The sequence below is a fragment of the Passer montanus genome, unplaced genomic scaffold (genome assembly GCF_014805655.1).
Source record: "Passer montanus isolate IOZ18808 unplaced genomic scaffold, ASM1480565v1 scaffold202, whole genome shotgun sequence".
In the NCBI taxonomy this organism is placed as follows: Eukaryota; Metazoa; Chordata; class Aves; order Passeriformes; family Passeridae; genus Passer; species Passer montanus.
The window spans coordinates 391,333-405,895 of NW_024366615.1; the positions used below are offsets into that span (position 1 = coordinate 391,333).

Here is a 14,563-nt window from a genome sequence, read left to right on the forward strand (position 1 = left end):
ATGATGTCATTGTCCCTGGAGGGATTTAAGTTCCACGTGGATGTGGAATTTAAGGATAAGGGTGAGTGGTTAGTTCCTGGTCTTGGTGATCCTAGAGGGCTTTTCCAGCCCAAATGAGTCTGTGGAGGTTCTATGGAGGGGTGTGAAGTAATTGTGGAGGTCAGAAGGAACTGCAAAATGTGGTGATGATAGCAGAGCTTGCAGCATTAGGTAAAATCCCATTATTTAGACTGGGGAAATAATATTTTAAAAAACCAACAGAATGACATGTATTAAAAAATACAAAAAGTGATTTGCCAGTGTCCTGTGTTGAATTAAAAAAAAATTAATTCTCCGTGCATGCATCCATTTGTATGATTGTTGTAAAGATTGATGTGAATCTTGCATGCTGAAGGGTTTCCTTCAATTGAACCCTGCTGGATTTTAGCTTCAGTTGCAGATATTGGTGATGGGGGTGCAGCATTTTTGAGCACCCCAGTTTATTCCCTGCCCACCCCACTGTGTCCAGCAGCTTGCTGATAAGCAGGGTCAGGCAGGGAGGGGGAGTTGAGTGACACCAAACAGGCAAACTCTGATTTAATTGTCAGGGCCTGCAAGGTTCAATGTCCAAGGCTGCTGTAGATGGAATGAAGGGTTGGGTTTTCTCTCAGCTCAGCCTGGCTGTGATGTGATAATTATAAGCATTACAGGGGTTGGGCTGATGCTTCCAGCTTCTTTCTGACAGTGCTAAACCTTCCAGGCTTGCAGAGAGTCCAGAACTGCACAGCAGCTGCACATGGCTGAGGAGGAAGAAAACCCTCACAAAATCAGCCCAGTTCCATGAGGACAGCTCTGGTTCCTTTAGTGCAGAGGAAAAGCATCCCAGCCCCTGCAGCTGGCTGCACATCTGTTCTCCTGGGAGCTGCAGGGGTGCTGTGGGGCTTCAAGGATCTGCTGCTGCCTCAATCACACATTCACTCTGCTGAAGGAGGGGCACAACTCTCATTTGTGAGCCCTGTGACCCTAATAGGGTCTGTATTTAGGGAAGAGGGAGTGCAGAGAGCCCCAGAGGGATTTGGGAAGCCCAGGTGAGCTGAGCTTGGGCAGAGCTGAGCCAGCCTGTGAGAGGCAGCTGGCTCTGCAGGGATGGGAGCTGCTGCTGAGCAGCTTGGCCCCATCAAAGTGCACTCCTGGCACTCTGCTCCAGCACTCCAGGGATGTGGGAACAGAGGAAGCAGCCAGGAAGGGTTTTCTGGGCCAGGGCTGGCAGAGAGGGAGGCAGAGATACCTGGGAGCATGTGAAGAGAGCTGGAAGGTCCTGGTGTTCTTCACACAGAGCTCCAGATGGGAACCCATTTGTGCTGAAACATCTTCAGATATCCTGTGTCCCATTCTGCCGTAGGAATTTATTGTTATAGAAAATTATAAATTAATGAAACTTTTAAATCGTAGAGAAGTGCCACAGAACACTGGGTTATGCCAAAATTTCTTTCTCAGCCACACCATTGCCAGGGAAGGCTGGGTATGGCTTTCTTTCCATTGTAGGAATTTATTGTTATAGAAAATCATAAATTAATGAAACTTTTAAATCATAGAGAAGTGCCACAGAACACTGGGTTATGCCAAAATTTCTTTCTCAGCCACACCATTGCCAGGGAAGGCTGGGTATGGCTTTCTTTGTCAGACCTGGTAGTATTGGAAATCTCACAGTCGTTGTTTGTTTCTTTTCCTTCAGTTTGGGAGCAGACAGCCAAACACTTCTTTGCAAGTTTGTTGATATTTTCCTTGGTTTGCTCCTCTTGCCAAGCTTACACAACTCTGTGACTTCATGTGCTGTGCTCTGCTTTGCCTGTCTTTTGCAGATGCTTTTCTGCTTATCTGTCTTCACCTTTCTGCTCTCACTGGACATTTAACTTCTCTATTTTTACCTTGCTTTTTTGGAAGGTCTGTTTTAACTGCCCTTTCTTGATATTTGATGCTTTCTAGTGCTCTTCCCCACCTTGTTTTCTCCTCTGTGTTGCTGCTCCAAGTTTGGTCTCTTGTGCTTTTTCCACTCCCAGTAACACTTTAAAAATCTTGAGCAACAGATTGGAGCACTGGCAGGACATTTGTCGGGACTCTGCAGGGAGGAGCAGAAAAAAAGAGATGAGCTCTGTTCCTTCCAGCTTCCTGTTGACACAAATTATTGAAGCTATGCTAATGGGAGACACAACCACGCAGAGAAGATTCAATTTTGTGTCAAAGCATCTTCTGGAGAGCAAACAACAAACAAAATGAATGTGTGCAAGAAGAGAGGCATTTTGAAAACCTATTTGCTGCAAATCTGGGAGATTTTCAATGCTACTCCATGTTGGGTTTAAAAAAAGACATTCTAAATGTTTATTTCACTGTAAGAAAATCCTGTGCTCATTAGCAAAAGTCGGACTTGTACAATAATGCTGAGCAATGGGACAGAATTTGGTTGGTTATTGCTCTCTTTTATATGCCAGAGGGGATTTAGTTAAAGGTCAAGTCTGGAGAATTCTGATCTGCAATCTGGATGCAGCTCAGATAGGGACACTCAGATTTGATGTCTGCCATCATGATGAATATTAGGAGCATTGAGATGTATTTCAGTCAGTTTTATGTACCTGCAATCTGGATGCAGCTCAGATAGGGAAGACATTTAGGGACACTCAGATTTGATGTCTGCCATCATGATGAATATTAGGAGCATTGAGATGTATTTCAGTCAGTTTTATGTATTCCACTAGATCAAACCTGGGGCCAGCATTGAACTTTGTGGTTTCAACCACTCTGGCAAGATTGAGCTGACAGGTGAAGGCAGGGCAGCCAGAGGGCTGCAGGGACCTTTTCCTGCCCTCTCACTGCAGGGAGCTGCAGAATTCCCTTCCCCTGCCCAAGGAGCTGCCTTCTCTCCCAAGCAGAGCAGAGCTGCTCCTGAGACACCAGGACATGGCTGGCAGGGCTAGAACAGCCCCAGGTGATGATGTGTGGCAGCCTCTGTATCAAATTCCATGTGCCCAACAGCAAATATGTGCACCAGTAGCCAGTTGTGTGGCCTTTATCCATAGGAATTTTGGATTTACAGAGGGGTATTGGATTCACAGATTTCAAGTGCAGTCAGAGGCCTGTGCATCTCCAAGGCAAGCAGAGAACAAACAAACAGGTGCTTTTCCTCCAAGCAGAACTTTCTTAAGAACAAAAAACCTGCACAAAAAACCTGAATAAGACTTATTTTAATTCTCTGTCAGCCAGTGAAGATTTTGGCCTCTTTGCCCAGTCTGCCACTTAGAGCAAAACATGTTGATGGATTTGTCGTGCAAGAGCTGAAAGTAAATTCACAAAACTGTGTCAGAAGGAAGGTGAAAACATTGTAAGCTTTTTGGTCAAAAGACAATTTAATACCATGTTTGAACATTGAACTGGAGCAAAATTCATAAATACAATTATTAGTTTAAATGCATAACTAGAAATCTAAATGCATCAAACCTAGCAGTGTGTTTGCTCTTTGCACCTCTTTATAGAGCTGGTTTAGTTTAATCTAGTCTTGGAATAGGAAGGAAATAGTCCAGCCTTCCTTGCTGATTTTGCTTTCCTAAATAAGTAAAGTCACTTGAAATTCCTGGGGTTAAAAAAAAAAAAAAAAGAAAAAAGAAAAAAAAGAAAGAAGCAGAGAAGCAGAGATCCTTAAATAATAAATAAATCTCAGTGTGGTGATGATTTTTTCTGTTCCATACAGCCAATAATTCTCTCAGCTCTGTATTTACCAATCCTTGCTTGCACTCTCAAGTGCTTTATATATAAACTGAATATGGGAGTATTTTGCTTTGACCAGCATTTATTGCCATCAGGACAATTTAAAGCAAAAATAGAATTTTTGACTACATTCCTGAATTTTGTAGTAGGTTGTTGCCACTCTGCCCTGCTCTCCTCTGCACTAAAAAGCAGCAGTGGGAACTCTTGAGATCCATTGCAGACTTTCATTGCATTGGGCATTTCTAGGGGCAGGAAATTCAAATGGGCTTTTTAACTGTTTCTTACTTTTTAGTGAGAGAAACTGTTTTCAAACAGAGGCTGTGAAGTTAATATTCAAAACAGGACTGTAAAGCTGGGGTTCAAGTCCTTTGTATTATCTGCTGGTTCTGCTACAGTAGAGACTCAGAAACATTTTGTGCTTGGTTAAAGCAGATATCCACACCTGAAGGCCAGATTATGGAAATTAAGTTTAATCTCTTGTGCAATCTTAATATGTAATTACAAAGGAAACTTGTGTGTTAGATATCCTATTAAATTATCTTAGAAAATATTTTTTTCAGTTAAAAGCTAGGTTATAACTGCTCCTTCAGCTGTGCCTGTGGTGACTCAGAACTGAGAAGGATCAGCGGGGTGAGACTCCCCTTTCTGACACAGGAATGTGTCACCCGTCCAGGAAAATCCCTCCTGTGGTGATGGATCCACCAGGGCAATCCCAACCCCATCCTCTCCCTCTCCTCCAGTGCAGCTCTCCCACATCATCTCCACAGCTCCCACCAGCACTGCCATTCCCCTCTGGCATTCCTGGATATTCCACTTCCATCCTCAGCTCCAGCCCCCTCTGAGATGGATGCAAAGTGTCCTGGTGTCTTTTTGGGGCGTGTGAGCACCACCCCTGCTCTCTGAGGTTTTTTTGGTGGGTGGTTCAGTTTAAGATGCTGTGAAATCCCTGTTTGGGTATCAGCCACCCCAAGGAGTTCTCTGGCTTTCCCTGCTGGGCCTAGCAGAGGTTGGCTGGTGGTGTCTGAGGGGTGGTGGCAGTGCACCCTGGAAATCCACCTTGGAAATCTACCCTGGAAACCCACCAGGGAAATCTCCACTCTGGGAACCCACCACGGAAACCCACCATGGAAACCCACCATGGAAATCTTTGCCCTGGAAACCCACTATGGAATTCCAACATGGAAACCCACCCTTGAAATCCACCCTGGAAACCCAGCCTGGAAACCCAGCCTGGAAATGCACCCTGGAAACCTGCCATGGAAATCCACCCTGGAAATCTCCACCCTAGAAACCCACCATGGAAACCCACCAGGGATATCCACCCTGGAAATCCACCATGGAAATCTCCATCATGGAAACCCACTATGGAACTCCAACATGGAAACCCATCCTTGAAATCCACCCTGGAAACCCAGCCTGGAAATGCATCCTGGAAACCTGCCATGGAAATCCATCCTGGAAATGTCCACCCTGGAAATCTCCACCCTGGAAATCCACCATGCAAATCCACCCTGGAAAGGCACCCTCAAACCCACTCTGGAAACCCACCACTGATTCCTTCCTCTACAAGTTTCACTGAACTCAGCATTTTTATGGAAACCTCCAGTTTGAACTGGGCCTCATCTGTAAAAAGCCCCACAAACCAGAAAATCTCTTTCTGTTGCAGTGAGCCCCAAACCTTTCTGAGAAGTGCTTAAGCCCAAGGCTACCAAAATAAACAGCACAAATGTTTCCCTGGTCAGAACACTGAACTCCCTGTTCCCATAACAGTGGAATAAAGTGCATTTGCTCACTGCTGGAAGAGCACCCAGGAAGGAGTCCCCAGAGCCTCTCACTTCCATCAACTTTCTTACTTTCTTCCTTCTCTAAATTTTCATTCCAAAATAAGGGCTCCAGAAGGCCTCTCAGTCTAGGCCTCGTGGGGTTACCTTTTGCTAATTCTTTTATACCAGGCATGTCTTGATCTGTGTTCTACCCTTTTATGCTCATAGGTTGTTTTCCTTCATTTTAATCCACATGTCTTCCTTAAATCTTGCTTTCCTCACTGTTTACACATTTTTTCAGTGCCTTTCCACCAGCCAAGGTGCCTCTCCTTGCCAGATGCCTTCTTGCCCAACCCTGCAAGCCAGGAGATGTTTTTATGTCTCTGACTGTGACCATTTTCTGGTTCTTTGGGATTTTTTTTAATCCTGTTTTTCCAACTGTTGTAGAAAACTTTTTTTGTTTCTCTCACGGATGTACTCTGCTAATTTGTAAGCCAGTTCATGCAGCTCTTCCAAGGGCATGAGGTTTTTATTTAAGGCTTTAAGGCTTTTTTTTTTTTTCATCCTGTAGAAGCTCTTAATGGTTTGCATCTCATCAGCTGTAATTCTAATGTGAAAATATTCCAGCAGTTAATTACACGGTGATTAGCAGTGGGAGAGCTGTGCCTCTCGGATTGCAGTTCTCATGCTGCAGGGGAAGTGCTGGAGCCCAGAAAACGCCCTTGGAAATTCTGGATAGCTGGAGCAGACAGCCCAAATCCCTCTGGGAAGGGCCAGCACACCCACAGGGGCTGAGCAGCTCCATCCCAGGAGGTGCTGCAAGAACCCCAGAGGGCCAGGAGAGAGCTAAAGGAAAGGAGGGGAGGAAATACCAGCTGCAGTCACAGAAAAGGGGGAGATGCTGCTGGTCCTGGGCAGGGCTTGAGGGGAGAATGCACCAGGGACAGATCTCACCTCAGAGAGGCACAGATCACCCTCTGGGGTTCTTGTGCAGCCTAGGCTACAAAGCCTCAGGGCACACCTCACCTGTGGTGCACAACTCACCGTGCAGGGTCCATGGAGATGATCCTCGCATTCCCAGTCCTGCTGTGCCGTCTTTGCCTTTGGGTCCTGCTGGAAAACCACTGGGATATCGGGACACAAGAGAGATTATGGACTTTGGACCTTATTAGCATAAGCCATTTGGTAACAGGATGCCTTGGCAAGAGCAAACATACCTTTGAGGATTAAATCAAGACTTCAAGAAGATTCAATCAGAGTTTACCAGGAAAAGAAAATTACAAACTTTTGCAAGCAAGAGATGATTAAAATTTACACATTTGTTTATGTGATGATTAACTCAATCACTGTAGCAAAACATTACTAGTCTTCCCAGAAAAAAGTATATAGGCAGTTGTACTCCACAATAAATTGGGGTTCTTTGACCATCACACCAAATCCCTGTCTCTCTCTTCATCACTGATGGAAAACCACTGGAGGAGCACCGAGTTCTGTTCCAGTTCCCATCTCCTCTGCGCTCTGCTTCTGTGCCCAAACTGATTTGTAGGAGCTGTTCCACCTTTCAGAGCCTGTGCAAAGGTCTGGATGGACTTTGGGACTTTGAACACTTGCATGGAGCTGTGTGTCAGCTCCCGCTGGCACAGGAGGGTGTCAGCTGCAGCAGAGTCTGCTCCCCTCCTTCTGCTGTAAGGTATCAAAGGTGTGTGGACTCAGGCCTCTGGAAAAGCATTCAGGGTTTGCTAAAGTCTAAGAGAAGAAATGTTCACCAATCTCATCAAAGAAGAACATGGAGAGCACAAAAAGGTAACACAGATGCTTCCCAGATAATAATAATATCAAAAATACAGTAATATAATATTAAAATACAGTACAGACACTGTGTTTCAAATGGATATATAGTGAAAAATCTTGGCCAAAGTTGATTGACTCCCACAGAGAATGTGTGTAAAATGCATCCTTCCAGCCCTTTCCACAAAACTGCTCCATTCCTTCTCCCTCTGAAGGATCTCAAATGTTTGTGTCTCAGTTTTTTTGGCTTCCAAGGACCCCTCTTTGTGCTTCATCTCTCATTCTCACAAGGTAACCCAGCCTTTATGGAATGACCAGCCACATTTCTGAGCCTTAGCCTGAAAATGGACATTTCAGCCTGGAAAGGGACATTTCAGCCTGAAAAGGGACATTTCAGCCTAAAAATTGACTTCAGGTCATTTTTTTCTGGTGCCATCTGAAGAGATGAAGAAGTCAATGTGTAATTTTCTTTGTTAAATCCCTAAAATTGTAACACAACCAGCCCATAATGCAAATCAGTTCATCTTTCAGCTTTCCAAACCTGCAGACCCTCCAGGGGCCCTGTGCAGGTCACTGTGGGGCAAAGGGACCTTCCCTTTGAGCATGGAAAGGGAAAATCCCAATCCCATGGCAGAGGCCTCCATCCCTGGTGAGCACTGAGATCACACTGGAAAATTGAAAAAATTAACTTCAGGAATTTCAGTCACAAATTCTGATCCTCATTAATGAATTTTGGGAGGAGCCAAGTTTACAGCTGGACATCCAGAGGAAAAATGGTATTTCGTGGAATTTCTTCACTCTTAAGATGAGCCCACACCTTAGAGCAGACAAAGATGAGTTAAATTCAGCTGAAAGTGGGGTTTTTTATGACAGACTGGTTGAAGGAGTGTTCACTCATCCAAGTTTTCCCATTTCTCAGCTCCTCTAGAGAGTGGCAGCTCCTCTGGGTGGGTGCAGCAGACTCCCCAGAGAATCTGGGCATTGTTTCAGTTCCCGTGAAGCCCTTGATGGCCAGCTGGAATTCTCACCTTGTAAAGGGGACAGGTAATGAACCCTCAAAAGAGAGAAATCGGAATGGGATCATTAAAACCCACAGCCCAGGGGTGCTGCCTGAGCAGGGAACTGGTGCAGGAGATGCCATTCCTGGAGTTAAAATCCTACTAAATTCCTTCATCCCACAAAATTCCCCACTGGAACGGGCAGTGCCACAAATCCTGCAGCCTGGCAAGAGGGATTAGCAGCTTTCTGGATTAGAGGTAGCACCATGTGCAGGAATTGGTTTTAAATATCACATCTGATTATCTTTGAGGGAGAAGTTGGTGTGGTGTACTCAGGAACAAACCCCAGCCCCTCAGAGGTGGCACAGATGGAATTAAACACATTTTAATTCCTCGAGGGTGACAAGCAAAGGAATTGTCTGACTCTTTATGGGGACAGAAAAGGGATTTTTGGTAGTTCCTGCTTGGTTAGAGCAGGATCTGTGCAGTCAAATTTAGATTTCCACACTTGGGGTGGTGAAACCCCAGAAAGATTTGATGTGAAATCAAAGGAAATAAGTTTGTTTTTTGTTTTTTTTGACTAAACATTTCTTCTCTGTGTCACACCTTGTTGGAGAGGAGAAGAAGCACAGCTGTCACTGTCCTGTTCTGTTATAAAGGAACAATCTTGGCCTGGGTGTGGAAGGATTTTATCCTGACTAGGAAAGAGCTGAAATTATAACAAATGCTACAAAACCCAACCGTTTTCCTTTAAAAGTAATAATCTGCAAGCTGTAAACACATGTACCTGAGGATATCCCTTTTTGACTTGAAATAAGATGGAATATTAGAAAATGAGAAGTAAATTCTGCTTGCTAAACTGAGAACATTTTTCCATTTTCTTGTTTTTTTCCTAAGATGTAAAAATTACTTCTGCTGAAATACTAAGCTCTAGGAGTTGGGGTGCTTTTAGATGATTATGGGCTTTGATATCCATGTAAAATACTTCACTGACTCTGTTCATATTTTCTATGTCATGAACATCCCATGTCTGTAAACATTTGACAATGGATTAGATAATTCAGTAGTTTATCATCTAAAAAGATGATGCCCCTGCCCAGGACTGGTGTTCAGCTGCTGAAAAGGAAAATATAAAAATATATAGTCCAAATTCCACTTAAAAATTGGTAGAAGGTCATTAAAACTCAAATGAAGTTCTTCTTTATAAATAGCCCAGCAGCAATCAGGGGAAATAAAAAATATGTATTGCAATTTATGGATGCACAACTAGAATGCTGAAATTTGGTGTGAATTGGGACTGAATTTATCAGGTTGCATTTTGGAGGAGAAATGATTGACAAGGAATCCCAGATTTGTAGACACAGAGGTGAAGCAGCATCTCAGCAGGGTAAAGGATAAATCATCCCCCAGCTGTGGCAGTTTGAGAGATTTCTCTCTTTTGCCTCAAAAACTCAAACCTGCTTTTCCTACCTGCTGTTTCCTAGCTGAATTACTGGATTAGAGGACACTTTGGAGTGATACATGTCTGTTGTCTGTGGTTGATAGTATATTATTTTATGTAAACAAGTATTTGCCAGCAATTAATCTCAATTACAGCTTTCTTACCTCTTGCATGAATGCTACAACCCCTATAAAAATGCCATTTTCTCAGTGTCTTTTGCTCCCTTCCAGTGAAAATAGAATAGAAAGTAGGGAAAGAATCACAGGAAACACAATCATATGATTTTATTTTTCTTTGGAGGTTTTTACTTAAAGATAGGTTAATAGATTTATTTAAACCTAACAATTGCTTGGCAAAAATCATGTATTTAATGGTCAGTATTTTCTTGTGGAATTTGGAATTCAGTTCTTGGATCAGAACTGAAATATTGGGTAAGTTGTCAGGAATCCTATTCACAAACCACCTTATTTTGGTAGCTGTGATAATATTTCCTTTCCTTGAGGCCTGATTTGCACAGCCCACAACCCAACTACAATTCCTTAGGCTTTTGGTGAAGCCTGCTCATCATGAAGGTATTTTCCACTGACCCTCCAAATTTAAAGATGTACTTTACCAAACCTAAGTAAACACCACTAAATTAAACAAGTCCCCTCTGCCAGCTGGAATTGCAAGCAAAGCTTTCTTGGGGTATTTTTTTTTCCCCTTTAAACAGTTTTTTTGCTCTCCCAGCCCCCGAGCCTCTCCTCAGAGTAGGTATTTTATCTGCATTATGGACAGAGTTCTATTGTTCTGCGCTTTTTGTGCTGTTTGCAAGCAGCAAATCCCACTATTCAGTGTTGTGCTGAGTTGTTTATGTCCCATGCTGGCGCAGTGACAGCTGAACACATCACAGGCACGGCTGAGCCAGGGCTCTGGAGCCTGGAACAGCTCTGCCCTTGGGCTGCCAGAGCCTCCTGCTCCCTGGAAACCTCAGCCCGGGCTCTGGAGGGATTTCCTTTCCCAGCTCTTAGCAGAGGAGAGGTATCTGCTCAGCAAAGAGAAACAACAGCCCCAAACTCATCTCCATTTAATCAAGAGTTCTCTTGTTTTATGTGTAAATGTTCTGTGTGAAGCTGCTGCAGCCCAGAGTACAGGTAGGCAGGATGTGCCATGGGAGCTTTAAATGAATATTATATCAGAATATTTTATAGAAAACTTGAGTAGGAATGGCATAACAGGGAGCAGTTTAAATCAGCCCCATCTTTGGTGGAGGGACAAGAATATCCTGATACAACATGTGGTGCTATATCAGAATATTCTGTAAAAAACATGAATAGTAATGGCATAACAGGGAGCAGTTTAAATGATCCCCATCTTTGGTGGAGGGACAAGAATATCCTGATACAACATGTGGTGCTATATCAGAATATTCTGTAAAAAACATGAATAGTAATGGCATAACAGGGAGCAGTTTAAATGATCCCCATCTTTGGTGGAGGGACAAGAATATCCTGATACAACATGTGGTGCTATATCAGAATATTCTGTAAAAAACATGAATAGTAATGGCATAACAGGGAGCAGTTTAAATGATCCCCATCTTTGGTGGAGGGACAAGAATATCCTGATACAACATGTGGTGCTATATCAGAATATTCTGTAAAAAACATGAATAGTAATGGCATAACAGGGAGCAGTTTAAATGATCCCCATCTTTGGTGGAGGGACAAGAATATCCTGATACAACATGTGGTGCTATATCAGAATATTCTGTAAAAAACATGAATAGTAATGGCATAACAGGGAGCAGTTTAAATCAGCCCCATCCAAGGATGGCCATGTGTTTAATCAGAATATTCTATAGAAAACATGAATAGGATTGACATAGCATGGAACAGTTTAAATCAGCCCCATCTTTGGTGGAGGGACAAGAATATCCTGATACAACATGTGATGTTATATCAGAATATTTTATAAAAAACATGAATAGGAATGGCATAACAGGGAGCAGTTTAAATCAGCCCCATCTTTGGTGGAGGGACAAGAATATTCTGATATAACATGTGATATTATATCAGAATATTTTAGAGAAAACATGACTAGGAATGGCATAACAGGGAGCAGTTTAAATCATCCTCATCTTTGGTGGTGGGGCAAGAATATTCTGATACAACATGTAATGTTATATTAGAATATTTTATAGTAAATATTAATAGGAATGGCATAACAGGGAGCAGTTTAAATCATCCTCATCTATAACATATAGTGTTATATCAGAATATTTTATAGAAAACATCAATAGGAATGGGATAACAGGGAGCAGTTTAAATCATCCCAATCTTTGGTGGAGGGACAAGAATATTCTGATATAACACGTGGTGCAGTTTAAATCAGCCCCATCCAAGGATAGCCACATTTTTATCAGAATATTCTATTAAAAACATGAATAGGAATGGCATAACTGGGAGCAGTTTAAATCATCTTTGGTGGTGGGGCAAGAATGGCTATGTTTTACATCAGAATATTTTATAGAAAACATGACTAGGAATGGCATAACAGCGAGCAGTTTAAATCATCCTCATCTATAACACATACTGTTATATCAGAATATTTTATAGAAAACATCAATAGGAATGGGATAACAGGGAGCAGTTTAAATCATCCCAATCTTTGGTGGAGGGACAAGAATATTCTGATATAACACGTGGTGCAGTTTAAATCAGCCCCATCCAAGGATGGCCACATGTTTTTTCAGAATATTCTATAAAAAACATGAATAGGAATGGCATAACTGGGAGCAGTTTAAATCATCTTTGGTGGTGGGGCAAGAATGGCTATGTTTTACATCAGAATATTTTATAGAAAACATGACTAGGAATGGCATAACAGCGAGCAGTTTAAATCATCCTCATCTATAACACATACTGTTATATCAGAATATTCTATAAAAAACATTAATAGGATTGGCATAATAGGGAGCAGTTTAAATCATCCTTGTCTTTGGTGGAGGGACAAGAATATTCTGATACAACATGTGGTGTTATATTAGAATTTTCTGTAAAAAGCATGAACAGGATTGGCATAACAGAGCATTTTAAATCACCCCATGGCCATGTGGGAATGGCTCGCAGAATTTTCTGTAAAAAAGCATGAACAGGATTGGCATAACAGGGAGCATTTTAAATCACCCCATGGCCATGTGGGAATGGCTCGTGACTGCAGCCTGGGAGATGAAACTTCTCCAGTCTGTTCCTCACCTGCCCTCTTAGCATGGCACAGTTACTTTTATCTCTTTGCCAGCACTGCCAAATCAATGTCAGGGAGGTGCCAGCCACTCAATAAATGGTAAGTATGCCTGGACTTTGGGTTTAAGATGACAGAAAAGGCAGAATTATAATGATTTTATCATTACAGAATCTTCTTCAAACATACAGACAATGAGATATCTGAAATCCAGTATTCCCATGTATTTCATCTCCTGTACCTGTGAGGGTTTAACTTTTCAAGGTGTTTTTCTGTGTTGGTCTGTACATGAAGTCACACAGGTGGGGTAAAGGGATGGGTGAGGAGGAGGAGGAGGAGAGAGGATGCACCCCTGGGTCTGCTGAGTTTATCAAACACCCAGGACAAGAAGCAAAACGTCCTGAGTAGGATCTCATGTGGGCACAGTGTGGTTTCTCTCCTGAGCTTTGTTTTGCTCTGCTTTGTTTTGCAGTTTGCCCAGCTGGTGTCTGTCTACAAAACTTTGGGCCCAGAGAAGTTCCCTCTGATCGAGCAGACGTTCTACCCGAACCACAAGGAGATGGTAGGTGCCAGCAGCAGGGCTAAACCTGCTCCCTGTGCCTCTAAAACAGGGGCTGGGGGACACAATCCCCTGCTCTCTGTGCCTGTAAAACAGGGGCTGGGGGACACAATCCCCTTTTCCCATTTACTGCCCCCTCCAAAAGCCATTTTTGCAGCTTTCGGGGGGAGGGACAGGGTGAGCACTTGAATTCACTGTGATGGTGAGCTGGAGGGTGCTCAGATGGCACAGTGGTCACTTTTCAGCTGCCCAGCTGCAGATCTCAGGGAGGTTAAATGCCTACAAAGACACTGGACAGCTCTGAAAGTGCAGGAGTCACTTCCAGGGTTTGTTTCCCCCCCAGTCCTTGCTGGTGCACTCAGTGTTTGTTGTCTTTGGAGGTGATGCGCTGGGCACTGCAGGGCTTTGAACTCACCCAAAATCAGGGTGGTTGTGACTTGTGGTCTTCAGGTCCCTGAGCTAACACTGAATTCCAGTGCTTACAGACAGAAAAAGAACACAGATGAGCCTGTCAGAGTCCAAGGAGCACCTGGATGATGGTTTTAGGGTGTGGTTCAGTTTTAGGCAGCCGTGAGGAGCAGGGAGTGGGACACAATGACTCTTAAGGGATCCTTCAAACTTGAGATTGGCTGCAATTGTATTGAAAAAAGCAGGACTTTTGGGTGCATTGCTAAACTGCAGTCCATAGTACCTGAGCTAACACTGATTCCCAGTGCTCACAGGCAGCAAAAGAACACAGATGTCAGAGTCCAAGGAGCACCTGGATGATGGTTTTAGGGTGTGGTTCAGTTTTAGGCAGCCATGAGGAGCAGGGAGTGGGACACAATGACTCTTAAGGGATCCTTCAAACTTGAGATTGGCTGTAACTGTATTGAAAAAAGCAGGACTTTTGGGTGCATTGCTAAACTGCAGTCCATAGAAACAAAGAATATTTCATTTTGGGGCAAGAACTAATGTGTCAGACTTATAAGTTTATATGGCATATTTTTCTGTGTAGCAACCCTGTAAGTGGTTTTCCCTGTCTTCATTCCTCTACATTGCTCATTAAAGACAG

At 43.2% G+C, this 14,563-nt stretch overlaps 1 protein-coding gene across 1 annotated transcript in view; it reads left to right on the forward strand.

Moving 5' to 3' along the window:
• Positions 1-14,563, forward strand: part of SYN2 (synapsin II) — a 169,925-nt gene that overhangs the window by 73,786 nt on the left and 81,576 nt on the right. Inside the window, exon 5 of the mRNA XM_039708444.1 lies at positions 13,423-13,512. Within this exon, the coding sequence (XP_039564378.1) occupies positions 13,423-13,512 (90 nt within the window). The remainder of the gene's footprint in view (positions 1-13,422; positions 13,513-14,563) is intronic.